Here is a 25445-nt window from a genome sequence, read left to right on the forward strand (position 1 = left end):
AAATAAGCTGGGGGGTTGTAGGAGAAAGAGAAGGAGACTGAGTGGCGGAAAGAAACAGAAAAATGGTAAGAAAACGAACAAAAATAAAGGATGAGAGAATGTGGGAATAGAATTGGAGGGAGAAAAGTTGAATGGGACAAATGGAGGGAGAGCAAGGAGTGGGGTAATAGAAAAAAGAGAAAGGCAGGGAAAAAGGAGAAAAGAGTTTGTGGTAGCAGACAAACAATATTCAATTTGAAGGAATATCTGCTCATCCAATATCTACCTACCAGTGTTTTAAACCAAGAAAGAGCTTAGAATTAGATGTGATGATGAGTTAGAGCCAAGTGTCACTTGTAACCTAACATTGCAATGATACCACTAAGTTGCAGTTTCGTAGCTGTAAATGAGAACCTGGCCCCAAATATAAATCTCTGGTAGCTCCAGAAGGAACTGAGTAAGGACAGCTGTTTATTCAATATAACAACACATTGGAATTGGAACCATATGAGTGCTTTCTCAACCAGCTGGATGAATCATATTAGGTTTCAGAAAACCCTATAAACAACAGAAAACATCTGCTTGTGATCATTCAGAATCTCCATAAAACTACAAATTCTTAACAAGGTGTCTGCTACTATTAATGTACATCCTAGTCATTTGTGCCTCTAAGTCACAAAATATGCTGAGTTTCCTTAGGTGCAATATATTATCATACCAACTCATCCAATTTGTTGACATAGAAAATTGGAGCATCACCTGTTTTCGCCAATTCATAAGAATAAATACCTCCTCTCTCTGCAAGGTCCAACAGTATGGTAGATTTTCAACAGACCAAACCAAAATGAGGACAAAAGAACATACAAGACAAGTCAGGGAAATGATAAAGGAGAAACACAAATCTAGGGGAAGGATAGAAGACCTCCTCAAAGGTACTGAATATACCTTGGAGCTCAGTGCAGTCTATCATGAGAAAGCGGAAAAATACAAAATCACAGCCACATTGCCTAGGTCAGAGTACCCCTCTAAATTTAGTCATTGGAAAAAAAACGGTACTTGTAAGAGAGGCTATTGTGATGCCAATAGTCACTCTGAGTGAGCTGCAGAAGTCAGTGGTTTCTTCTGGAGATGAAGTACGTGGTTCCATAATCCCTAAGGCCTTGCATGAAAAGGGTATTTATGGAAGAGTGACAAGGAAGAAGCCATGGCTTCAAACAAAAAGCATATTGCTGCCCTTAAAGGCTTTCCAAAGCGCCACTTAAAAGATACTGTAAAGATGTGGAAGTAAGTCTTATGACTGGATGAGACTCAAGTGGAACTTTATGGCCTCAACACTAGGTGGTACGTGTGGCATAAATCTAATATTGTGCATCAGCCAAGTAGAGTAGCACCATCCTTACTGTAAAGTATGGTGGAGGTAGCATCATGCTATGGGGATGCTTTTCATAAGCAGCATCTGGAAATCTGGTCAGGATTGATGGGAAGATGGGAGATCCTAGATAAAAACCTGCTCACCTCTGCCAGGAAGCTTAAAGTAGGGAGGGAGTTAATCTTTCAGCAGGACAACAACCCAGAGCAACCACGGAGTGGCTTCAAATGAAGAAAATTGATGTTCTTGAGGGGCCCAGTCAGAGTCCTGACCTTGCCCTGATCTAACATCTCCAGCAAGACCACAAGCTTGCTGTAATCGCCGCTCCCAACTAACCTGCCACAGCTTGAGCAACTTTCCCCCAAAAACTGAAATGTCAGCAGTCCCCCTTTCAAAAATTCTGATGGTGTGAGCAGAGGAATTCAAACAATCATGTTCTAAAATTCCAGGAAATTAGGAGCTGTCAAGACACTTTGAAGCAGTTCTGAAATGTTGATTGAAATACATTAAACTAATAATAGTAATCAAAACTAAATAATGTGAAATATTATTGCCATTTACCAGGTGACAGGGTGACATCTAATCGGACACTCTTCCACTGCAGCAGACTGGATCCGTTGTAATGCACAGCTCTCCCGTTGCTGCAGAAACAGAAAAGTAGTACACTAGATTTTCTTGTTCTATAAACACTACTTACAGCAAGTCCTTCCAAACGAACATGGCAAGTAAGTCCTGATGAGTTTAAAAGATGTATATGAAGAAAAGCATGGGTAATTTTAAAAATGTATTAGATTTAAAGAGACAAGGATTTAAAAAAAGTTACTAGAAAGCATCATCAGCTGGAGGAGCCCAAGCTGTAGTTTCTGAAGCTTGAGTAACCTCCAGTGACACAGTGGTCCATCAACAAGACCCAGTGCATTTCCCTAAGTGGTTACTCCAGAGCTTGACAGCACAGGAAGACACTGAATAGGTGATGGACAAATGGCAAAATAAGAGTCCCAAGAGTACTCTACTCTCTAACCAGTTTTAATTTCTGGATGCTGATAGAAGAGTATCCTCCACCCATTTCAACCAAAGCAACGTGGGTCATTCCACTGTACAGGCTGGGAGAAGGAGGTAAAGACAGCATCAGTTATAAGGGATTCTATGATTTAAGAGTGGACAGGGACTCCTGTGGCTGCAGAAGATATTTCCAGAAGGCATTTTGCTTTCCTGGTGCCACTGAACAACCACAGGAAATGCTGGAGGGTAAAAAGAACTGAAGGTCACAGTCCACAACAGTACCAATAAGGTACAAAATACAGATGGAAAGTATTGTTTGAACATTAGAAAGAGAATAAATAACAGGGTTTGAAAGATAGTAATCTCCGGAATACTTCTTGCACAATGTATTTGTTTAATCTTTTTGGGATAGAAAGCCGGCATGATAAATGAAAAAAAGTACAAAAAGAATTGGGAGTAATAAATAGCACCAGAATAAATTGTGGACAGAAACAAATTAAGAAAGAGTACTGGAAGGTAATGCAAGAATCAAATTAATTTAAGGATCAATTATTTGGAATTACAATGTTGTACTAGTAATAGTAACCTGACTAAAAAAAAAGCAGACTAGATTTTAAATATTCTTGGTTACCAGATGTTCAGGAAAGAAAACAGCAATATTGATTAAGGGGAGAAGTTGAGTACTGAAGAAAACTGATGCACTGTAATCAAAGGCAAATCTATTTCTTTAGAAGTAAAAGAGAGGTATGATCATGCTACTGGAAATATTCCATAGACCACCAGTACTGGAAGGATACTGATGAGCAGTATTGAAAGGGAAATCATATATATATTTTTTTTCCACAAGGAAACATGGGCAGAAGAGCAGAAAGTGCTGCTGCCTCATATCTCCAGCACATTGGGTTCAATTCCAACCTTCAGTGTTCACTCTGTGGATTTTGCACATTGTGCCTATGACTGCATGGGTTTCATCCTGGTACTCCCAATTCCCCTCCATATCTCGGACGCTGGTAAGATAATTGGTTGATAATGATTAATCCCTTTGAAGATGGGTAGTATTACTATCACAACTGCATCAATGAGTTAAATTTCTAACTAGGTCTCTAAATGTCCCTTTAAAAACACTTTCCCTGTTTACATGTCTACAGAATATTTTTGCATACCTTTTTACCTGCTGAAAGTCTAGTCTTATGCTCTGCTGTTTGCCACTCTTATTTTCTGTTTAGCTTCCCCTTTTAACTTCCCATAATCACCCTGATGTGATATATGTGATATATGGATGAAAAGTGACATGAGGAATCAATCGTCAACTTTGTGCTGGAAAGGACAGAATTTGCAAGGCTGAGGGAAGTGCTCACACAGAGATGGCACAGACTCAGTGTTTGCTGAAACAGTTCTGATTCTGCATTGCTAAAATGTGGGAGTTTCACAAATTGATATGCAGTAGATTGATTCAACTAACAGAAATGAGGCCAAAATACTCCAACATGTCGAATGTGGAACTTCTGCCAGAAAAAATAACATAAGCAGAAGCTTCAGGAATATTTTTTCTTTCAATGCATCTGTGAGTCATCATTCCATCACTTACAGTCTTTTCAGCAAATGACTTGAGAAGCTTCTTGATGTGTGCCATGAATATAAAAACTACTTATTTATGACATAACAGGGGAAAGAGCACAGTATAGAAAAGTTAAGGGTATGAAAAACAGATAAGAGGAGGAATACTGAATAATGATGGAAATATTCACCCACTACCTGTTTGGACAAAGTACTACGCATTCAAATAAATAATTAAAATGAAAATGGTTTATCCTAACTTTTTATGCTCAAGTTTTAATACCGAATTTAATCAAATTATCTACCAACGTCAGCATCGATGATAGCAAGGAAAGTGAAACTAAGGTTAAGTCATCCCTTGTTTTCTAAACAATTCGCTGTAAATTGACAGTTCAAAGGCACGTACTTGTGGAAGAGGCAGGTTCCAACTGGATTTGTCCAAGCTCCATCCCTTTTCTCAGCTTCTGTTGCAAATCCAAAAGACACAATGGGGCCACTGTCGTCATCTGTGTCTCCATACGAAACAATTTCCAATTCCCAATAAAATGATGGCGCCTTAGGAGAAAACAATCAACCGTAAGCTATCCAGTTTGCTGTATGTTTTAACAGAGAGAACATGCACACTCTAAGCAATATGATGCAGCTTTAAAAAAAATGTACCTCATTTAATCATAGTTTTGAATACACAGCAGGTATTAGCATACTCCTAGAATAGCTAGAAGTTAACAGGTGAAGCCTGATGATAGGAAAAATAAATGGCTGGCAAAGAAGGAATCTGATGTACGAGGAGAATGGACCATGGGAGAAAGGGAAAGAGGAGGGACACCAGGGGAGGTGATAAGGCAGGTGAGAAGAGGTAAGAGGCTAGAGTGGGGAAAAGAAGTAGTGTGAAGAGGGAGGGAAAAAAACTCTGGAAGGAGAAATCACTGTTCATGCCATCAAGTTGGAGCCCACCTACATGAAATATGAGGTGTTGCTCCTCCATCTGAGAAAGGTCTCATTGTGTCAAAAGAGGGGGCCATGGACAGATATGTCAGAACGGGAGTTCAGATAGGAATTAAAATGGTTGGCTTCCTTTTGTTTGGAAAAGTCACTCTTACAATAGCAATGCTAAGCAGGGAGAAATGGATTCCAGAAAAGGAATCATGGCAATCCAGTGCAGGGTAGCTGTTCTACAAGCAGCAGCAGAGAGAAACAGCAATAGAGATTGCTGAGACATTGACAGTCTATTTCCCTCCATAGATGCTGCCTATCTTACTGAATTTCTTCAGTAGCTTATTTTTGCACAGATATGTGGGTGCTTTACTAGTTCAGTACATGAATAGCCACAGCAAATACCTTTAATCTGATCGCCAGCAAACCAAATCACGATAAAGCTTACAAGAAATAGATAAACAGGACTTTGAAGGGAAACTTGGAGAAAATTCTACTGTGTAAAAAAATTAGTGGAAGGTGCAGGAGATATACATCCCAAAGAGGAAGTAGTATTCTTAAGGAAAGATGACAGCTGTGGCTGACAAAGCCAAAGAGAGTGCATGCAATAGAGCAAAAATTAGCCAGAAATAAAGGACCGGGAAGCTTTAAAAAACCAACAGAAGGCAACTAAAAAAGTTATTAAGTTAAAGATGGAATATGAAAGTAAGCTACCCAACAGTATTAAAGAGGACACCAAAAGTTTCTTCAGATACATAAAGTGCAAAAGAAAGACAAGAGTGGATATCAGACCACTGGAAAACGATGCTGGAGAGGTAGTAATGGGGTACAATGAAATAGTGGACAAACTGATTAAGTATTTTGCACCAGTCTTCACTGAGGAAGACACTAACAGTATAATGGAAGTTCCAGGTGTCAGGAGGCATGAAGTGTGTGAAGTTATCATTACTAGAGAGAAGCTTCTTGGGAAACGGAAAGCTTTGAAGGTAGATAAATCACCTGGACCAGATGGTGTACACCCCAGAGTTCTGAAAGAAGTAGCTGAGGAGATCATGGAGAATTAAGAATAATCTTGCAAGAATCACTATATTCTGGAATGGTTCTGGAATACTGAAAATTTCAAATGTCACTCCACTCTTCAAAAAGAGAGAGAGAGACAGAAGGAAGGAAACTATAGGCCAGTTAGTCTGACCTCAGTGGTTGAGAAGATGGAGTCTATTATTAAGGATGAGATCAGGATACTTGGGAGGCACATGATAAAATAGGCCTTAGTCAGCATGATTTCCTCATGGGAAAACATTGGCTGACAAATCTGTTGGAATTTCAGAAGGCCTTTGACAAGGTGCCACACAGAGGCTGCTTAACAAGCCATGAGCCCATGGTATTAAAGATTCTAACATGAATAAAGCAGTGTTGATGGGCAAGAGACAAAGAGTGGGAATAAAGGGAGCCTTTTCTACTGGCTGATGATGACTAGCAGAGTTCCACAGGGGTCTGTATTGGAACCGATTCTTTTTACGTTATATGTCAATGATCTTGATGATAGAATTGATGGCTCTGTTGCAAAATTTGCAGATGATATGAAGATAGGTGTAAGGGAAGTAGCTTTGAGGAAGTAGAGAGGCCACAAAAGGATTTAGACAGATTAGGAGAATGGGTAAAGAAATGATATGGAACACAATGTTGGGAAGTGTATGGTCATGCAAATTGGTGGAAGAAATGGTTGACTGTTTTCTAAATGGAGAGAAAATACAGAAATCTGAGGTGCAAAGGAACTTGGGACACTTTGTACAGCATTCTCTAAAGGTTAATTTGCAGGTGGAGTTCAAGGTGAGGAAGGTAAATGCAATGTTAGCATTTATTTCAAGAGGACTAGAATATAAAAGCAAAGATATAACTTTATAAAGCACTGGTGAGGTCTTACTTGGAGTATTGTCAGCAGGTTTGTTCCCTTTACCTTAGAAAGGATGTGCTAAAACTGAAGTGGGTTCCAAGGTGGGTCATGAAAATATTACAGGATTGAACGTTTGTCATATGAAGAGCTTTTGATGGCACTGGGCCTGTATTCACTAGAATTCAGAAGAATGAAGGGTGCCCTAATTGAAACCTATCGAATGTGAAAGGTCTTGATAGAGTGGATGTGGAGAGGATGTTTCCTTCTGTGGGAGAGTCTAAGAATAGAAAGTACAGCCTCAATATAGAGTGGTGTCCTATTAGACTGGAGATGAAGAGGAATTTCTTTAGCCAGGGAGTGAAGAATCAGTGGAATTCTTTGTCACAGGCAGCTATGGAGGCTAAGTCTCTATGTATATTTAAGGCAGAGGTTGATAGATTCTTGATTATTCAGGGCATGAAGAGATAAAGGGAGAAGGCAGGAGTTCTGGGCTGAGAAGAAAACTGGATCAGCCATATTGCAATGGCACAGCAGGATCAATGGGCCAAATGGACTAGTTCTGCTCCTGTATCCTATTATCAGAACACCACAAGCTTCGGGAATACGTGAAGTAATAGAAAATACTCGTAAGCTCACAGACTAGTCAACATCTTATGACAAGATTTATAACTGGAACAGAGATCATATTCTAAGCAAGGCACTTCCAAGGTACTAAATATTCTTCTGTTTAGTTTTTGACTAGCCTGCAATAAGTTAGTTTTTACCTCTATTTTTCTCTCGTTTGTCTATTTAAAGTCTGGAAACAAACTACTTGGATGCCAGAATTCTGAAATAATAGAAAATGCTGCAGATACTCAAGTCAAGGACAATTTGAAAATAGAAATATAGGTAACTTTTTCAGTTGAGGACATTTATCAGAATTCTTCTGTTGAAAGTTTAAACTTTTTTCTGATATTTTCAGTAGTTTCTTTTTATATTAAATTTATTTCCTCAGTTGAATTTTCCTCTGCCTATTACAGTATACTACCTTGTTAATACACTCTATGCAGTGGCTATGATTCCTACAATAGAGTGTTTGTTTTGAATACTACTGCCAGAATTGTACCTGCACAGGTATCTGTGATGTAGAATAGATGAATGTCCCACGAGGCAAACCCCCTCCTGCACTTGGATCGGCTAGGAATGTTACAGCAGTAAGATGAGATGAAAACATGCATGCACGTACTGGAGGAAAAACACGAGAGGGGGACCAAGTAATTTCTTTTGGCTGGAATAAGAAAGAATAAAATGTGAATTTCAAATTTCCTTAAAAACCAACAACAGTGAAATATATTTAATTCCTATAAAACAAAATCATACCCACAAAAGCAGCTAACCAACAAACAACAATCTGGATGAAGTCGTAAAATATACCTAAGGTTAGAAGTTCTAACAATGGCATTGTAAGTGCAAGTATTAACTGATACTGTCCAAGGTTCTACTGCCCAAGATGTGTTTGGACCGATTTTCTTCCTATACTGAGCTAATTGATGATAGCAGCTACAGTCACCATGTGGATCTTTGGCTGAGGAGGGAATGTTAAAACAGTGGAAAACAAAAATGATTCCTGTTCCTGTGGTGCAATATCTAATAAATTTAGAACTGAGCATGGGACAATATCTAACTCTCCAGTAAGAAACAGCATTTCATCAGATGTCCCAATGATTTATACTTGTATTGTTTTACAGAATTGCTTGATTTAGGTGCTTCTCAAAGTACTATCGTCCTGCACAAATAACTCCTGGAATCCTAGCTAACCAGATTAATCATTTTTGTAATATGAAACAACATTGTCAATTAAGGTAAAGTGATGCAGCTCCTTTTGTTTTAAAGAAGTATAAACTTGTTAACAAGGAGTTAAGTGAACATTTAAAAATTATGAAGTAAACGAGATTACTAAAATTAAAATAAACTATATTACGAATTTGTTTCGATAAATAAATAAAGGTCAGCTTCAGATTACAACTTTATTCTTTGGAATGAAGGAGACTGAAGGATAAAAGTGTATGAAATCAGGAAGGATGTAGTTACACTGGAGGGACAGACTAAACTTATGGCCTCTAGATTTTGATATTCCCAGGAAAATAGAACAAAAAACTAGATGCAAGGGTTAAAGTGAGAAGGGGAAGATTTAAAAGGGGCAGAAGGGTAACTTGTTCATGCAGTGAATAAAGGGAATGAGCTGGCAGAGACAGTAGTTGATGCAGGTACAATAACATTTGAAAGACATACGGATAGGAAAGATTTAGAGGGATATGGGCCAAATGTTGGTGGATGGACTTGCTTAGGCAGGCACCTTGGTCAGCAAGGTTAAGTTGGGCTGAAGAACCAGCTTCCAGTCTGTACTCTACGTTGGGCCAAATGGCCTAAATCTGCTCCTAAGTCTTAAAGTACAAGAGAGTATGCTTATCTGCAGAGCTTCAAGCCATGAATGTTAAATCAAAATGCACTATCATTGGCAGCTATGCCATTGGCTGTCTTGACTAAAACTTCCATGTAACTCCTTTATTAAAACTTCAACTTCCTTTGTTCTTTTTAGATGCTGCTTAATCCTTAACCATGCTTTTAATCATGTCTTCATGGCTATGTGGTTTGCATCAGTTGTTCTTTCAATATGGTCCTGCAAAACAGCTACCATAAACGTGCTTGATGAAGGGAAACATTCTGGTGCCATATAACCCAACATCAATTTTTACTTGACCCCCAACGATGCCTGTTAAGACAATGAACTATATACATTCAATTCAATGGGGAAAAAACATTAACTTATCTGAGGAGAGCGCTGTGTTTGTTTCTTTCTTTAAAAATAACTTCAAATGATTTGCTTTATGACTTAGATTTCAAATTTAACTGAATTCCTTTTCACAACTTCATGATACGAATCAGTGAGAGCAAAGACTATCCCCTTTTTATAATTTACTTCAGTGACATGAATCCACACTCCAACATCATTAACCTTATTGCTATATGCAAAAGGAAGAGGAAATTTGACTCAGACCTCCCAATGGTTTTGTGCCCTACTAGGTAACTATTAGTAATCTCTTCAGATAATAGAAAAACAAAATTTAAAACTGAGGAGCTGAGAAGAATATTCTTTAGACTAGGGTAAACAACATGCAGTAAAACAATGAATATGTGACCTTTAAATAATTCTTGCACTATTACCTGCCTCCTGTCAGACTGTAGGGGGGGAGGAGGAGGGCGGGCACAGTCTCTATATAACATCCGCAATCTCTCACACTGAGCCTCTACCACCACCAGTCGCTCACCTGCAAGCAAAAGGGCATTTCTTCTTACAAAAGAATGTAAAAGTATCTACAATACATAAACAGGACAACTGCACAGTACCACTAACAATTGCCATAGGAAAGGTATCCTAATAACTCTTCATTAGTTAATAACATTTTGACTTTAAACTTCTGGAAAGAAATATAATAAAATCCTCAAAGAATACGAAGCAAGGAATGAATTGGTTAAATGGAGAAACTGCAGCTTTATTTATAATCATAAGCACATTTGGGTAACTTTAATTTAACATAACAACCCTTACTGGCAAGGACAGTTAATTTCTAATTATAACAACAATTAAATAATTATGCATGTTTAGGTGAAAAGAGGGTACTACTGATAAGGGGTCAAACTTCCTAGGTTTCAAGTCTAAGGACAAGCAGATCATAACTGCATATTTGCCCTGCTTCAGGATTTTGACCCAAAATATCATCAATTCCTCCCCTCCCCCCACACTCAGACAGATGCTGCCAAACCTGCTGAGTTCCTGCAGCAGATTGTCTGTGGCTGCAAATTTGTATTCTCTTGTTTGTAATTTGTGCATGCTAATTCTATTTCCTTCTATTCTCAGTGGCTCTGTGCACATGCAGTATTTGGCCAGAGTTAATACTAATGCAATTGCTTTACACTCCACATCCATACATACTGATTAAAAAGGGTATTTCCAAAATTACCAAACTTGCAAATCCATTTAATTCTGTGATAACTCAGAACAGTAAAACATACCCGGACTGCATTCCTGTGCTACCAGGTTTAGGACTTCAACTGCAGCAGGACACTGCTGAATAAATTCCTCGCAGAATAAACTATCCTCCAGTAACTGGGCCATCACTAAGCATGCTCTGTAAAAAAAAAAGTTCTATCAACTAGGTCAAAGTGATCAGAACCCTTGGCTTCAATGCAGGAATAGTAAACTTAGTTTGTTTGAGCACCTTTAATATAAATTACAATATTTAAAAGATATTAAAGAAAAGTATGTTAACAAAAACCCAACTGAGGAATAAACTATTGACATATTGGGCTAAGACCCTTCATCAGGACTGGAGAAAAGAGATCAAAAGTTGCTCTGCCTTCTCATCTCTTTTCTTTAGTCCTGATGAAGGATTTCAGTCCAAAACGTTGACTTTTCCATAGATGCTCCTTGACCTGCTGAAATCCTCCAGCATTTTGTGTGTATTACTTTGATTTTCAGCATCTGCAGATTTTCTCATCTGTAAAGAACAAAACATTGAATACTAAATTGTCTCACAATATAAAGACTACCAATTCTCAATTTTCATAACAATCTTCACAAACAATATCCCCTGTCACCATAACACAAAACTTCAACAGTATTCATTGAATAATTCATTACAAACAGAAAACAGCGGCAACCAAGAAAGCTAAAATCAACTAACTGAATTTGAATTCATGTCCTTGATGTACCAAATATTTGAGAGAGCTACAAGGGAGCATCAGCTATCTCCTTCAGACAGCATTGTGTAGTAGGAGGCCTTAGACCTTTAAATTAATTAGTTGGTTTCATTGCAGTGTGTAAGCAGGTTCCACTTACTGAACTATGATCAAATAAATTTCACCTTTAACAAGTTAACAAATGAAACAACCATTTTTCTTTAGTGCAACATACACAAAATGCCAGAGGAAATCAGCAGGCCAGGCAGCTTCTAGAGAAAGAGTACAGTTGACATTTTGGGCCAAAAAGCTTTGGTGGAGCAAGTGCTACATGTGTTCCTACAGCTCCTCTCTCACAATTCAGGGACCTAAAACAGTCCTTCCATGTGAGGTAACACTTCACCTGTGAGTCTGTTGGGGTCATATACTGTGTCCGGTGTGGCCTCCTGTATATCGGTGAGACCCAACGTAATTAGGAGACCACTTTGCTGAACATCTACCCTCTGTCCGCCAGAAAAAGTGGGATCTCCCAGTGGCCACCCATTTTAATTCTACTTCCCATTCCCATTCCAATACGTCTATTCATGGTCTCCTCCACTGTTGTGATGAGGCCACACATAGGCTGGAGGAACAAACACCTTATATTCCGTTTGGGTAGCCTCCTCCCTGATAGCAGAAACATCAATTTCTGAAACTTCTAGTCATGCCCCCCAATCCCTCTTTCCTTCTCCATTCCCCATTCTCTTTTCCCCCTCTCACCTTGTCTCTTTGCCCACCCATCACCTCCCTCTGGCACTTCTCCCCCCTTTTCCTTCTTCCATGGCCTTCTGTCTTTTTTACTTCAGATTTTCTGTTGCTTGTGATTTTTCTTTCTTTTTCAATCTTTTTATTGAATTTTTCAAAGATAAATACAATATAGCCATAATAGTACAGAGGGAGTGGGATTACATTGTTGGCAATTAACACCTGAGTAAAAACTACAGGTAACACCCATATAATCTGTGTGGAATGAGCTTCCTGTAGAAGTAGTAGAGGCCAGTTCAGTTGTGTCACTTAAGGTAAAATTGGATAGGTATATGGACAGGAAAGGAGTGGAGGGTTATGGGCTGAGTGCGGGTAGGTGGGACTAGGTGAGATTAAGGGTTCAGCACGGACTAGGAGGGCCAAGATGGCCTGTTTCCGTGCTGTGATTGTTATATGGTTATATGGTTATAATTGAGCTCCCAAACCCTTGATATAAACAAGGTACAAAAAAAAAATAAAAAGATGGAAAAAGAACCCCAAATTGAAAAATCAGAAACAAAATAAACTAAACTGAACAAACCTAAAACTAAACAAAACAAAGCTGGGCTATTCTATCAAATAAAGTCATTAGTGTCTTCAACTCCGTTCCTCAACTCAAATTAATGAATGATATAAAAGAATCAGAAAAGGTCAAATTAAAAAGTATTGAATAAAAGACCTCCAAGTTTCTTTAAATTTAACTGAGGGTTCAAAGGTACCACTTCTAATCTTTTCTAAGTTTAAACAGGATATGGTTTGGGAAAACCATTGAGACGTAGTTGGAGGATTCAGCTCTTTCCAATTCATTAAAATAGATCTTCTAGCCATTAAAGTAGCAAATGCAATCATCCGCTGAACTGCAGAGGGCAGATCAATCATTGGTAAGCCAAAAATTGCAGTAATAGGGTGAGGTTGTAAATCAATGTGCAAAAATATCAAAAATATCTTTCCAAAATTTTTCCAAAAGGGGGCAAGACCAAAACATTTGAGTCAGAGAGGCTACCTCAGAGTGACATCTATCACAAATCGTATTTATATGAGAGTAAAAATGAGCTAATTTATCTTCAGACATATGAGCCCTATGTACCACTTTAAATTGAATCAACATATGTTTAGCACAAATAGAAGAAAAATTAGCTAATTGAAAAATTTTCTCCCATTTCTCTATAGGTAAAGAAAGTTGAAGTTCCTTCTCCAGTTCATTTTTAATTTTATCAGATATATCTGGCTGTATATTCATAATCATATCATAAATGATGTTTGTGATTTTTCTTTAGTGGATCATTTTCCTTAAATGTCACCTTTGGCTCACACTTTCAGCATCCATTTTTTTAAACACGCTTCTTATTTGGGAGTTTCTCCTATAACAACTCTATTTTTACGTCTTCAAGACCTACCTTTTATTATTCAATAAATACCCAGTCAACTCTCTTCTACCAAATATCTATCATTCCATTTTTCACTTCTCTTATAGCAGAGGTTCCCAACCTTTACATATGCCTCGGACCCCTACAATTAACTAAGAGGTCCGTGGACCACAGATTGGAAACCCCTGTCATAGAGTCATATAGCATGGTAACAGGCTTCTCAGCTCAACTTTTCCATGCTAATACTAATCCTATTTGCCTGCATTTGGTCCATATCTTTTAAACCCACCCTTTCCATACACTTGCTCTAATGTCTTTTAAACACTCCACTGTACCTACCTTTAACACTTCCTCTGGCAGCTCATTCCAAATACCCAAAACCCACTTAGTCATAAAAGACCCCTTTAAACCTTTCCTCTCTCACCTTAAACCTATACCTCCTTTTAATTTTAGGTTCTCCTACACTGGGACAAAGTCCGTGACAATACATCTCATCCATGCCCCTCATAATTTAAAAAACCTCAATGGTTAACCCTCTGCCTCCTTTGCTTCAGGAAAACAGGCCCAGCCTCTCTAAAAGTTAGATCTCCGAGTCCCAGCAACATCCTTGTGAATCTTTTTGCGTCCTTTCCTGCTCAAATCGTATCTTTAATAAAGTATGATGATCTGAAGTGCACACTATTTCAGGTGCAGTCTCATCAAAATTTTGTTATGCTCTCCAAAGACCTTCACCTTCTTTTTACTCCCTTTCCTAACACCCTAATAACTTGGTTTGGGTTTAACTTATCCAAGTTCTAAAACAAGATTATGGATGAAGCATTAACTTGGTTTCACTCTCCACAGAAGCTACCTGATTAGATTAGTGAATTATATTATATTTACCTTGATAGTTTGAGTTCAAAGACAGCTAGGAATTGAACAAAAAAATAACACACTTGTCATGAGTATTTACTAGAAATTAATTGGGATGGAAGAAACCTGAGAGGTAGACAGCATATTACAAAAATCTTCAAATTACTTCTATACAGGGACCCATTGTAGTGATGTGCTACACACAGCGCTGAAATAACGACACGAAGTCGGCAAGTCGTTTCGAGACTAGTTTATTTAAACTTCGCAGCGCTGGCATTTAATCCCTAGCGCCCGCCCTCTCCGGGCGGAAATGACATCAGAGGTGCATTACCAAGGTCTCTCCCTGCGCGCTGGCTATTTGTGAGCCAGTTCACCTGCGCAGAAAGTGGGTCGCCACATAACCCCCCACCTCCCCACCCCCAGAACTGGCGATACACCCCCAATGCCCACAGACTGGATCAGCCTCTGTTTGGGAAGTCTGCCTCTGCGCCGCAGTGCCTGAACCTTGACTAGCTGCGCCAAGTCCACATGGGCTGGTTTGAGTTGGTCCACTGTGAAAACTTCCTCTTTCCCTCCAATGTCCAGAACGTACGTGGACCCGCTGTTCTTGATCACCTTGAACGGCCGCTCGTAAGGCCGCTGTAGCGGTGCCCAGTGTCCGCCCCTTCATAAAAACACAAACTTACAGTTCTGCAAGTCTTTAGGTACATGGGTTGGGGTCCGCCCGTGCTGTGAAGTCGGTACGGGGGCCAGGTTGCCGAGCCTCTCGCGTAGTCTGTCCAGGACTGCTGCGGGATCTAACTCTTGCCCCCTTGGGGCTGGTATGAACTCTCCTGGGACGGTCAGGGATGCGCCATACACCAACTCAGCCAACAAGGCGTGCAGATCCACTTTGGGCACTGTGCGAATTCCAAGCAGAACCCAGGGAAGCTCGACCACCCAGTTAGGTCCTCTCAGGCGGGCCATGAGAGCCGACTTCAAGTGGAAGCGTTCCACTAGTCCGTTCGACTGTGGGTGGTAGGCAGTAGTGTGGTGTAGCTGCGTTCCCAACAGGCTGGCCACTGCTGACCACAGGCTGGAGATGAACTGGGTGCCTCTGTCGGAGGTAATGTGGGCCGGTACCCCGAAATGTGCTACCCAGGTTGTGATCAGTGCTCGGGTGCAGGAATCGGCAGATGTGTTGGTGAGCGGGACCGCCTCTGGCCACCTCGTGAACCGGTCTACCATAGTTAGGAGGTACCGTGCTCCTCGGGATACTGGTAGGGGGCCCACAATATCCACATGAATGTGGTTGAACCTCCGGTGGGTGGGTTCGAACTGCTGCGGCGGGGCTTTAGTGTGTCGCTGCACCTTGGCTGTTTGGCACTGCGCGCACGTTCTGGCCCATTCACTGACCTGCTTGCGAAGTCCGTACCACGCGAACTTGCTGGAGACCAGCCAGACAGTTGTCCTGATAGATGGGTGCGCCAAACTGTGTATGGAGTTGAAAACTCGCTGCCCCCAGGCTGCCGGGACGATGGGGCGAGGTTGGCCGGTAGCCATGTCGTAAAGGAGGGTCCACTCACCTGGGCCTACAAGGAAGTCCTGCAGCTGCAAACCCGAGACTGCGGTCCTGTAGCTGGGCATCTCGTCGTCTGCCTGCTGCGCCTCTGCCAGTGCTGCATAGTCCACCCCCCGGGAACAGGGCCTGGACAGCTGGTCTGGAGTGTGCGTCCGCCACGACGTTGTCCTTTCCCGAGACATGCTGGATGTCCGTCGTGTACTCGGAGATGTAGGACAGATGTCGCTGCTGTTGAGCCGACCAGGAATCGGACACCTTCGTGAATGCGAAGGTCAATGGTTTGTGGTCCGTGAACATGGTGAATGGCCTGCTTTCTAAGAAGTACCTGAAATGCCAGATTGCCAGATACAGTGTCAACAGTTCCCAGTCGAAAGCACTGTACTTGAGTTCGGGTGGTCGTAGGTGCTTGCTGAAGAATGCCAGGGGTTGCCAGCGCCCCTCGATGAGTTGCTCCAGCACCCCACTGACTGCTGTGTCGGATGCATCCACCGTGAGGGTGGTCGGATCGTCCGTTCTGGGGTGCACCAGCATCGCGGCATCTGCCAAGGCTTCCTTGGCTTTAACGAAAACGGCCACAGCCTCCTCGTCCCAAGTAATGTCCTTGCCTTTACCCGACATCAGTGTGTACAAAGGGCGCATGATACGGGCTGCTGAGGGGTGGAAACTCTTGTAGGCCTTTGACCGTGTTGGGCCGGGCAAAGTGGCGGATCGCGTCTACCTTGGTGGGCAGAGGTGTTGCCCTGTCTTTGGTAATCCTGTGGCCCAGGAAGTCGATGGTATCGAGACCGAACTGGCATTTGGCTGGGTTAATCGTGAGGCCGAAATCACTCAGGCAGGAGTAGAGCTGGCAGAGGTGGGACAGATGCTCCTGGCGACTACTGCTGGCTATAAGAATGTCGTCCAAATAGATGAACGCAAAGTCCAGGTCATGTCTCACCGCATCCAGTAGCCGCTGGAATGTCTGTGTGGCATTCTTCAGGCCGAACAGCATTCAGAGGAACTCGAACAGACCAAACGGGGTGATGAGTGCTGTTTTGGGGATGTCTTCAGGGTGCACTGGGATTTGATGGTACCCCCGGACGAGGTCTACTTTGGAAAAGATTCTTGCCCTGTGCAGGTTTGCTGCAAAGTCCTGTATGTGCTGCACGGGGTAGCGGTCTGGAGTTGTAGCCTCGTTCAGTCTGCGGTAGTTGCCGCATGGTCTCTTTTCTGGGGGGAGCCTTTGTGCGAGGGTGTGGAGGGATGGTCCCTGGGTCAGGATGTGGTGCTGTACCCCATGTCTGGGCATGGCTGCCCTGAACTGCAGTGCCAGAATTGATGGAAAGTCCGCCAGGATTCTGGTGAATTTGTTGTCCGACAGCGTGATGGAGTCCAGGTGTGGGGCCAGCAACTTGGCTTCACCCAGGGAGAACGTCTGGAAAGTCTTGGCATGTACCAGTCTTTTCCCTTGCAAGTCGAACAGCAGGCTGTGAGCTCGCAAGAAGTCTGCCTCCAGGAGTGGTTGGGCCACTGCGGCCAGTGGGATGTCCCACGTGAACCGGCTGGCGCCGAACTGCAGCTGCACTGTGCGGGTGCCGTAGGTCCGTATCAAGCTGCCATTTGCAGCCCTCAGGGTGGGTCCTGGCTTCCTGTTGCGGGTGCTGTTCCCCGTCGGGGGCAAGACGCTGATTTCCGCTCCGTTGTCGACCAAGAAGCGGCGTCCCGACTGTTTGTCCCAAACGTACAAGAGGCTGTCCTGGTGGCAGGCCGCCATAGTCATTAGCAGCAGCTGGCCCTGGCCCTTGCAGGGTGGGCGACAATGGTGGGCTTCTGTGCCCCACCACTGGTGGTAGAAACACCACTGTTAACTGGCCTCCTCACTCCTGCCTCTGTGTTGTGTGCACCCCCCTGCTGGGCCTGGTCTGGTCTGCTGTTGGGCGCTCGGCCTGGTAATCTGACCGATGAACGCCATGCTTTCCCTCTTGGTTTTCCACAGCACGTCTGCCCGGGCTGCCACCTTCCGGGGGGGTCGCTGAAATCTGCGTCGGCCAGCGGCAGATGTATGTCCTCGGGCAGTTGCTCTAGAACGCTTGCTCGAACATGAGGCAGGGCTTGTGTCCGTCAGCTAGGGCCAGCATCTTGTTCATCAATGCTGATGGCAACCTGTCTCCCAAACCATCCAGGTGAAGCAGGCGGGCACCCCGCACACGCCTTGAGAGGCCAAAAGTCCCAATGACCAGCGCTTTGAATGCTTCATATTTGCCTTCTTTCTGGGGCGACTGTATGAAATCCGCAATCTGGGCGGCTGTCTCCTGGTCAAGGGCGCTCACCACGTGATAGTAACGCGTGGAATCAGAAGATATCTGCCGAATCTGGAACTGGGCTTCTGCTTGGCTAAACCACACGCGTGGTCGCAGCATCCAGAAAGTCGGCAGTTTTAGCGAAACTGCGTGAACAGATGAAGAGTCGGTCATCTTTGGTCCAAATCCTGTTTGGACCATCGGGGTCACCAATGTAGCGACACAGCGCTGAAATAACGACACGCAGTCGGCAAGTCGTTTCAAGACTAGTTTATTCAAACTTCGCGGCGCTGGCATTTAATCCCTAGCACCCACCCTATCCGGGCAGAAATGACGTCAGAGGTGCATTACCAAAGTCTCTCCCTGCGCACTGGCTATTTGTAAGCCGGTTCGCCTACGCAGAAAGTGGGTCGCCATACCATCACCAATTCTGGCCGACATCTTCAACTTCATTGAAGCGTATTTGGCTTATATTCAATGCACAATTTCATGCATAAAGACAGAATCCAATGCCAAAGTTGCTCAAACCCTATTCTTTCTTCTAACTGATGCTAATATTAGAACTGACATTAGATTTTTTTGTTAAAAAGAACAGCAAGCATATTGTTTGAAGTTTTTAAAAAACAAGCTCTGCAGGAACAGGGTAACAGACCTGATACAAATGCAACAAGTAAAAATATCGCAGCCTAATCTTGGCTCCATTACCTAGTTCTTATTTCAGCTACGAGTCGTACTACTGCCATCACAGGGGTGGAGCCATCACCTACTGCAGGGAGTGAGGTCAGAATTGAGAGACTGCCTTCCTGTGGAAGCAACATGGATTGAACTGCTTGCACTACTTTCTCAGTGATGGACAGTTTATGCAAGGGCAAGGCCTATAAAATAAAGAAGATCAAATATAAATATTAAGAAGCATTCATGATATATATTGTACCTTACATTACTAGGGATTTTAAACAGTTAACTATTTTGGATCTACACTTTGCTTACATTACTCTCCTAAGTTTTGACAGCATACAGCTAATTGCAAATTGGTTTGCAGGAAACTAACAATATTTTTAAAATCAATATTAAATTCCTTAACTTCAGATAACTTGTTCTTTCTTTCTGTGTGTATCAAAACTGGTCATTTTACTCTTTCTTTTTTACTTTTCATTGTATATTCTGATCAGCTGGGCATATCCCTAGTCTAAACAGTATCACCCAAACTTCATAACATAGGCAGCACATTAGGAACAGTGCAAAACAGTGGTAATGTTTTATATGAAAGACCCTTACCGAATTTCCCCAGATTGATTTTTTTTTCTTAAACTTTTTTATTGAGTTTTCAAATAATTACAGAAATAAAAGAAAATATGAGAGAAAAAAAATATATATACCCTACCCCCCTCCCCTTAACCCCTCCCCCCTAACATCCCTATATAAAAAAGAAAGAAAGAAAGAAAGAAAGGAAAAAAAAAGAAAGAAAGAGTGCCTGGATAGCGGAAGATCCCCACATGCTCCATGGAGTTCATAATAACTTTAGTATATATATTTATTTATTTCCCCAAATAACCAATTATTTCATCTGAATTTCCCCAGATTTGAAAGGCCTTAAATTCGGTTCTCTATCCATAGATGCTGCATAATCTGCCGAGAGTTTGCAACTTTTTTCTAAATTTCAGATTTCCCCAGAACCTGTATTGTCTTTTGAATTTCAGCAAATAGCTTATTTCTGGACCAATAATGGTACAAGGAAATGTTCAAAACCAGTACATTAGTATCTTAAAATTTTCTGGTTTCTGTAAACCACTCACCTCACATCGTGGAGTACAGAGTCTTGATAATGGAACAGTTACTATATCTGATGCTTTCGACGCCTTTCGACAACTAGATAAAGGGAGCCGGACTGTGGCAATTCCTTCTTGCTCATTAATGGAGGTCACCACTCCAATGCTTCCTGATATCCCCTTCCCTGAAATCTAACAGGGAAAATTGGCTCATGTTCACAAACCAAAGCATTTTTTTGAAGAATAATGCCAACATTAAAAAATATAGCTTTATTTTACAAGAATAGTACTCCAAGTTACAGCGCAAATTCAGACCATGCTGCACAATCACTTGACAAGAGATCTTCCTCTTCTCTGTCCATTCATCAGCTCCATCCCCACATATAAATTATTATCTAATTTAGAAACTCTCTTCTTATATCCATCTGCTCTCCCCACCCAAACGAACAGAAGCAAGCAATTCAGTTCCCTGAGACTATTCCACTATTCAATAAGAACTAAATTGCCCAAATTATGGCCCCAATTACAAATCTGTCTGACTTGCCATCCTCGCACTTACCTGCAACATTTTCTCTCAACATGGCTTTTCAGCAGCTGGCAATAATGGACTAAACTCAAGTCCAAAAAACCAGACAGGTTTGTGAAGCTGGATCCTAACAACAATACCCTGAGAAACTTTAACAGGTGGTGAAGCCACACCCTGGGACAGAACATCCTGGCAGAACTCTAAATATCTATCAACATTTGATAGGTATGTATCAACATCTACAAAACACTCAAAATAATAATTCTATGTATACACTCCCCATAAATTAACTTTACATACAGGAGTGGCAAAAAATGAGAATACCTGTACTTCAGATCCTATCTTAATGGTTTCTTTGAAGCCACCAAGTGCACAGAGTGCAGCTACTGCTTGCCGTCCAATAGCTTGTAGTTTTGCCAATTTTCTCCCACTGCTACTTCCATTCTCCAAGACACTCTCTGCATATTTACCAAGCTGAGGGATATACATCAATGCTCGAGAAAGAACCTGCCAATTGAAGAAAATGACTCCAGTTAACTTTTCAGAAAGGAAATGTACAATGTCTTTAGCATAACAAAACATCCCAATGAACATTATAATTAGATTCTCGGGAAAAGTTACGAAGATGGTTATAAATAATTAAGTGCGTTTCTGAATTAAGAGAGAGTTAGTATTTTTAGAAAAAACATGGCTTAAAGTGCAATTGCAAGGGTAGGCGTGACATGGTCCAGGCAGAGGTACTGAACCATGAGGACAAACGGCAGGTATCGAAGGCAGTGGATTTGGGAGGGGGGAGGAATCACAGGGCACCTGAACGAAATGGGATCTTCCTAAGCACAAGATCACTTGGGCAGAGCTTTGGAGACTGGAGCCCTTCCGCATTTCTTTCCTCCTGCAGTCCATGTATGACACTCTACCTACACCATCATAGCTGCACACATGGGGGCTGAGAGAGGACCCTAACTGCAGGCTTTGTGGTCAGTGGGGTTCACTGGCACACACGATGTCACGATGCAAAACATCTTTAACACATGGCACCACAAGGTCCAGATGTCCCTTGCTGATGTACTGGAGCAGGAGAGGTGTAAAAAGAGACCAGAGGACAGAGGGGCAAACAAGGCAATCATTTTTCTCAAAGAGAGGGCCACACCAGTCATATCAAAGTGGCCTAAATCCAATCTACAGCAAACTGCCAAATCATGGGAGGTAAGGGGCGATGTGGAGGAAGCTGCGGTTCCCAGAGGTGGTGCAAACCTCATTTTGACCAGACATTGCACTGTAGTCCACTGAAGACAAGGGAGGCTCACTAGGCGAAAGCCCTTAGACCAGGAGTGCAGGGACAAAGGATGGCAGACGTGGCTATTCCCAGAGGATAACGGCTATAGAGTGTTCCTGTAGAAGGTCAGCATGGAGGTTGCTGTCTGTGCTGGGCCTTGATGAAAAGAGCAAGAACTAAGCAGCACGCTGGATAGCAGAGAAAGCAGAAGAGCCTCCTAATGGATATGGAGCAGGCAAGAGAAGTTGAGCTGGAAGTCAGGAGCAAATGGGCAGTGACTTGGCCAAAACTGCTGACCCACTAATTGGACAGTATTGTGGTTAAGGATCAAAACTCTCTAGGAAGATTGGGCACCACCTGATGACATCGGCTCTTGGCCAAAGGCTACAGTTACTTCATCAGGTAACTGAAGAGAACACCCTAGTGCAAGGGTCAGCAACCCGCGGCTCCGGAGCCGCATGCGGCTCTTTCATCTCTGTGCTGCGGCTCCCCGTGGTTTGTTAGTTTTTGAAATGTAATTCGAAATTTGAAGATTATGGTGATCTTGTACAATCTAAATAAAACGTTGTGGCGACCCCATTTCCTGGCACATCCGAACTGGCTCACAATTAGCCACCGTTCCGGCTAAGGGAGATAGCCTACGGGGGTTTGTGAGTACGTGTCTTTTGGAGCATCCACGCCCACGGGGATGGGTTGAGGGAGGCTTTAAAGCAAGGCTGTTTAGTTCAAATAAAGTTATCTTTGACTGCAGTGTCGTTATTTTAGTGCTGCGTGTAGCACACTGCTACGTGTTTTTTATCGCTATTAATATACGTCACCACTGCCAATGCCTGACACCCGCCAGTGCGAGATTTCTTTCAATTTTTCGATCCAAGGTAGGCTAACTATGGAGTAACCTTCAACTCAACGTCTTTTTTTCGGAGTTCAAAATGTTTTTGTTGCATGCAGAAATGTAATTTAATTTTCTCTGCAGGAGTTCATCAATTTCATAAATGCAACACATTATAGTTTGTTTATACATAGCATAAAGGCAAAAAAAACCATTGTATGCAGTGTTATTTCATTTTTAATGTCAAACGGGTTTTGTGGCTCCCAGTGTTTTCTTTTCTGTGGGAAATGGGTCCATATGGCTTTCAGTGGTAAACGTTGCTGACCCCTGCCCTAGTGTATGGTGTAAGCATCAGTGACTGCAGAGCGGATGTAGAGGATTGTAGAAGGCAAGTCATAGACTTGGAAAAGTTGCGATTTTGTGGAGAAAATGAGTCTGGTGATGATGGCAGTGAGAGTGATGAACATGGAGGTAATAAAAGTATAAGGAGTAAGTGGTAAACTTAATAAGACCATAAGACAAAGGAGCAGAAGTCGGCCATTCAGCCCATCGAGTCCGTTCCGCCATTTCATCATGAGCTGATCCAATCTCCCCTGTAGTCCCATTCCCCGCCTTCTCACCATAACCTTTGATGCTCTGACTACACAGATACATATTAATCTCTGCCTTAAATACACCCAATGACTTGGCCTCCACTGCTGCCCGTGGCAACAAATTCCATAGATTCACCACCCTCTGGCTAAAAATTTTTTTTCGCAACTCTGTTCTGAATGAGCGCACTGCAATCTTCAAGTCATGTCCTCTCATACTAGACCCCTCCACCATGGGAAACAACTTTGCCACATCCACTCTGTCCATGCCTTTCAACATTCGAAATGTTTCTATGAGGTCCCCCCTCATTCTTCTAAACTCCAAGGAGTACAGTCCAAGAGCGGTCAAACGTTCCTCATATGTTAACCCTCTCATTCCCGGAATCATTCTAGTGAATCTTCTCTAAACCCTCTCCAATGTCAGCACATCCTTTCTTAAATAAGGAGCCCAAAACTGCACACAGTATTCCAAGTGAGGTCTTACCAGTGCCTTATACAGCCTCAACATCACATCCCTGCTCCTATACTCTGTTCCTCTGGAAATGAATGCCAGCATTGCATTCCCCTTCTTCACCACTGACTCAACCTGAAGGTTAACCTTAAGGGTATCCTACACAAGGACTCCCAAGTCCTGTTGCATCTCAGAAATTTGAATTCTCTCCCCATTTAAATAATAGTCTGCCCGTTTATTTCTTCTACCAAAGTGCATGACCGTACACTTTCTGACATTGTAATTCATTTGCCACTTCTTTGCCCATTCCCCCAATCTATCCAAGTCTCTCTGCAGACTCTCTGTTTCCTCAGCACTACCGGCCCCTCCACCTATCTTTGTATTATCAGCAAACTTAGCCACAAAGCCATCTATTCCATAATCCAAATTGTTAATATATAACATAAAAAGAAGTGGCTCCAACATGGACCCCTGTGGAACACCACTTTATCCCTTTATTCCCATTCTCTGTTTCCTGCCAATCAACCAACGCTCTATCCACATATGTTAACTTTCCCGTAATTCCATGGGCTCTCATCTTGTTTAGCAGCCTCATGTGCGGCACCTTGTCAAAGCAGGGTAACACACATAGGAAACATAGATGTTGCAATGAGGGAAATAGGCATTGTTGGATTCTTTGTGATCTTTAAAACTTAGTCCAGGATTGAACAGGTATTTTGGAAATGAAGGGATCCAATTCTAGGCAAAAAATTTCTGGGGGATGGGATGGGCACAGTATAAAAGTTTGCTTTTTGTATTATCAGTGATAAGCTGCAAGAAATTTTGTCTCACCCTTTATGCTACCTGTGGAGCTAATATATTTACCAATACAGATTGAAGGGTATTTGTGGATGGATAAAGCTGAGCATCATTGGTATACAAATGAAAACTATTTTCAAATAACGTGTCAGCAGACAACGTAAAGATAAATAATGAAATGGGTTCAAGAATTGGAAATGTCAGTACACAAAGGTACAAATGAGGACAACATTTTTTTTAATCACAAATGGAAATATTTTGGAGTTCTGTGCCTTTAGAAACTCTATGGTCTAGAACTTTACCCTACGCCTATCAAGAGCCAACCCAAGTCATGATGAAGCTGATCAACTCCGAGCTGAGCTTCAGGTTCTTTAATTGCAGCTTTTCTGCTGCAAAAATACAAGTGCTCAGATACCCTTGTATAACCACGAAAGAATAAAGTGAATATCAAAATGTTATATTCAAGACTACGAGAAACTCCTGTGCCAAATTAACTAGTGGATTCTGATTAACTGGGACACACCGGGACTAGTACATTTTGGCCCAATGAAGCGGTTGCAAGTTACGTGGAAACAGTTAAAAAGATATAAAAAAGACAAACTGAGCAACAACTTATATATTTAAATGTAATACAGAAAAAAATTAGAACACTAACAATAGTACGACACTACCATAAAACTGTGTATTAGTTCCTAATTGTTATTGATGGAGGAATTCATCCAATATACACAATGAACAAAATCAATGCAGACACCTACTAACAGATAATGGACTGCCTTCATACAATGTTATTGACAATTGCATCCTCCAAATCTTCATTTGCATTACAATATTCAAAATGATTGTTGATATTTTAAAATTCTTCATAGTGAAGTTGCTTGATTTTCACTCTGCTGTTTCCAGCATCTCCA

The 25445-nt window shown here is 41.9% G+C and overlaps 1 protein-coding gene across 1 annotated transcript in view; it reads right to left on the bottom strand.

The window, feature by feature from the left end:
• LOC132404022 (probable E3 ubiquitin-protein ligase HECTD4) overlaps nucleotides 1–25445 on the bottom strand; it is a 314805-nt gene that overhangs the window by 77240 nt on the left and 212120 nt on the right. Inside the window, exons 41-48 of the mRNA XM_059987975.1 lie at nucleotides 20915–21097; nucleotides 20092–20256; nucleotides 19001–19170; nucleotides 10788–10903; nucleotides 9939–10042; nucleotides 7840–8001; nucleotides 4314–4462; nucleotides 1910–1989 (exon numbers count right to left, since the gene is read on the bottom strand). Coding sequence (XP_059843958.1) covers nucleotides 1910–1989; nucleotides 4314–4462; nucleotides 7840–8001; nucleotides 9939–10042; nucleotides 10788–10903; nucleotides 19001–19170; nucleotides 20092–20256; nucleotides 20915–21097 — 1129 coding nt within the window. The remainder of the gene's footprint in view (nucleotides 1–1909; nucleotides 1990–4313; nucleotides 4463–7839; nucleotides 8002–9938; nucleotides 10043–10787; nucleotides 10904–19000; nucleotides 19171–20091; nucleotides 20257–20914; nucleotides 21098–25445) is intronic.

The sequence above is a fragment of the Hypanus sabinus genome, chromosome 13, assembly GCF_030144855.1.
Source record: "Hypanus sabinus isolate sHypSab1 chromosome 13, sHypSab1.hap1, whole genome shotgun sequence".
Lineage (NCBI taxonomy): Eukaryota > Metazoa > Chordata > Chondrichthyes > Myliobatiformes > Dasyatidae > Hypanus > Hypanus sabinus.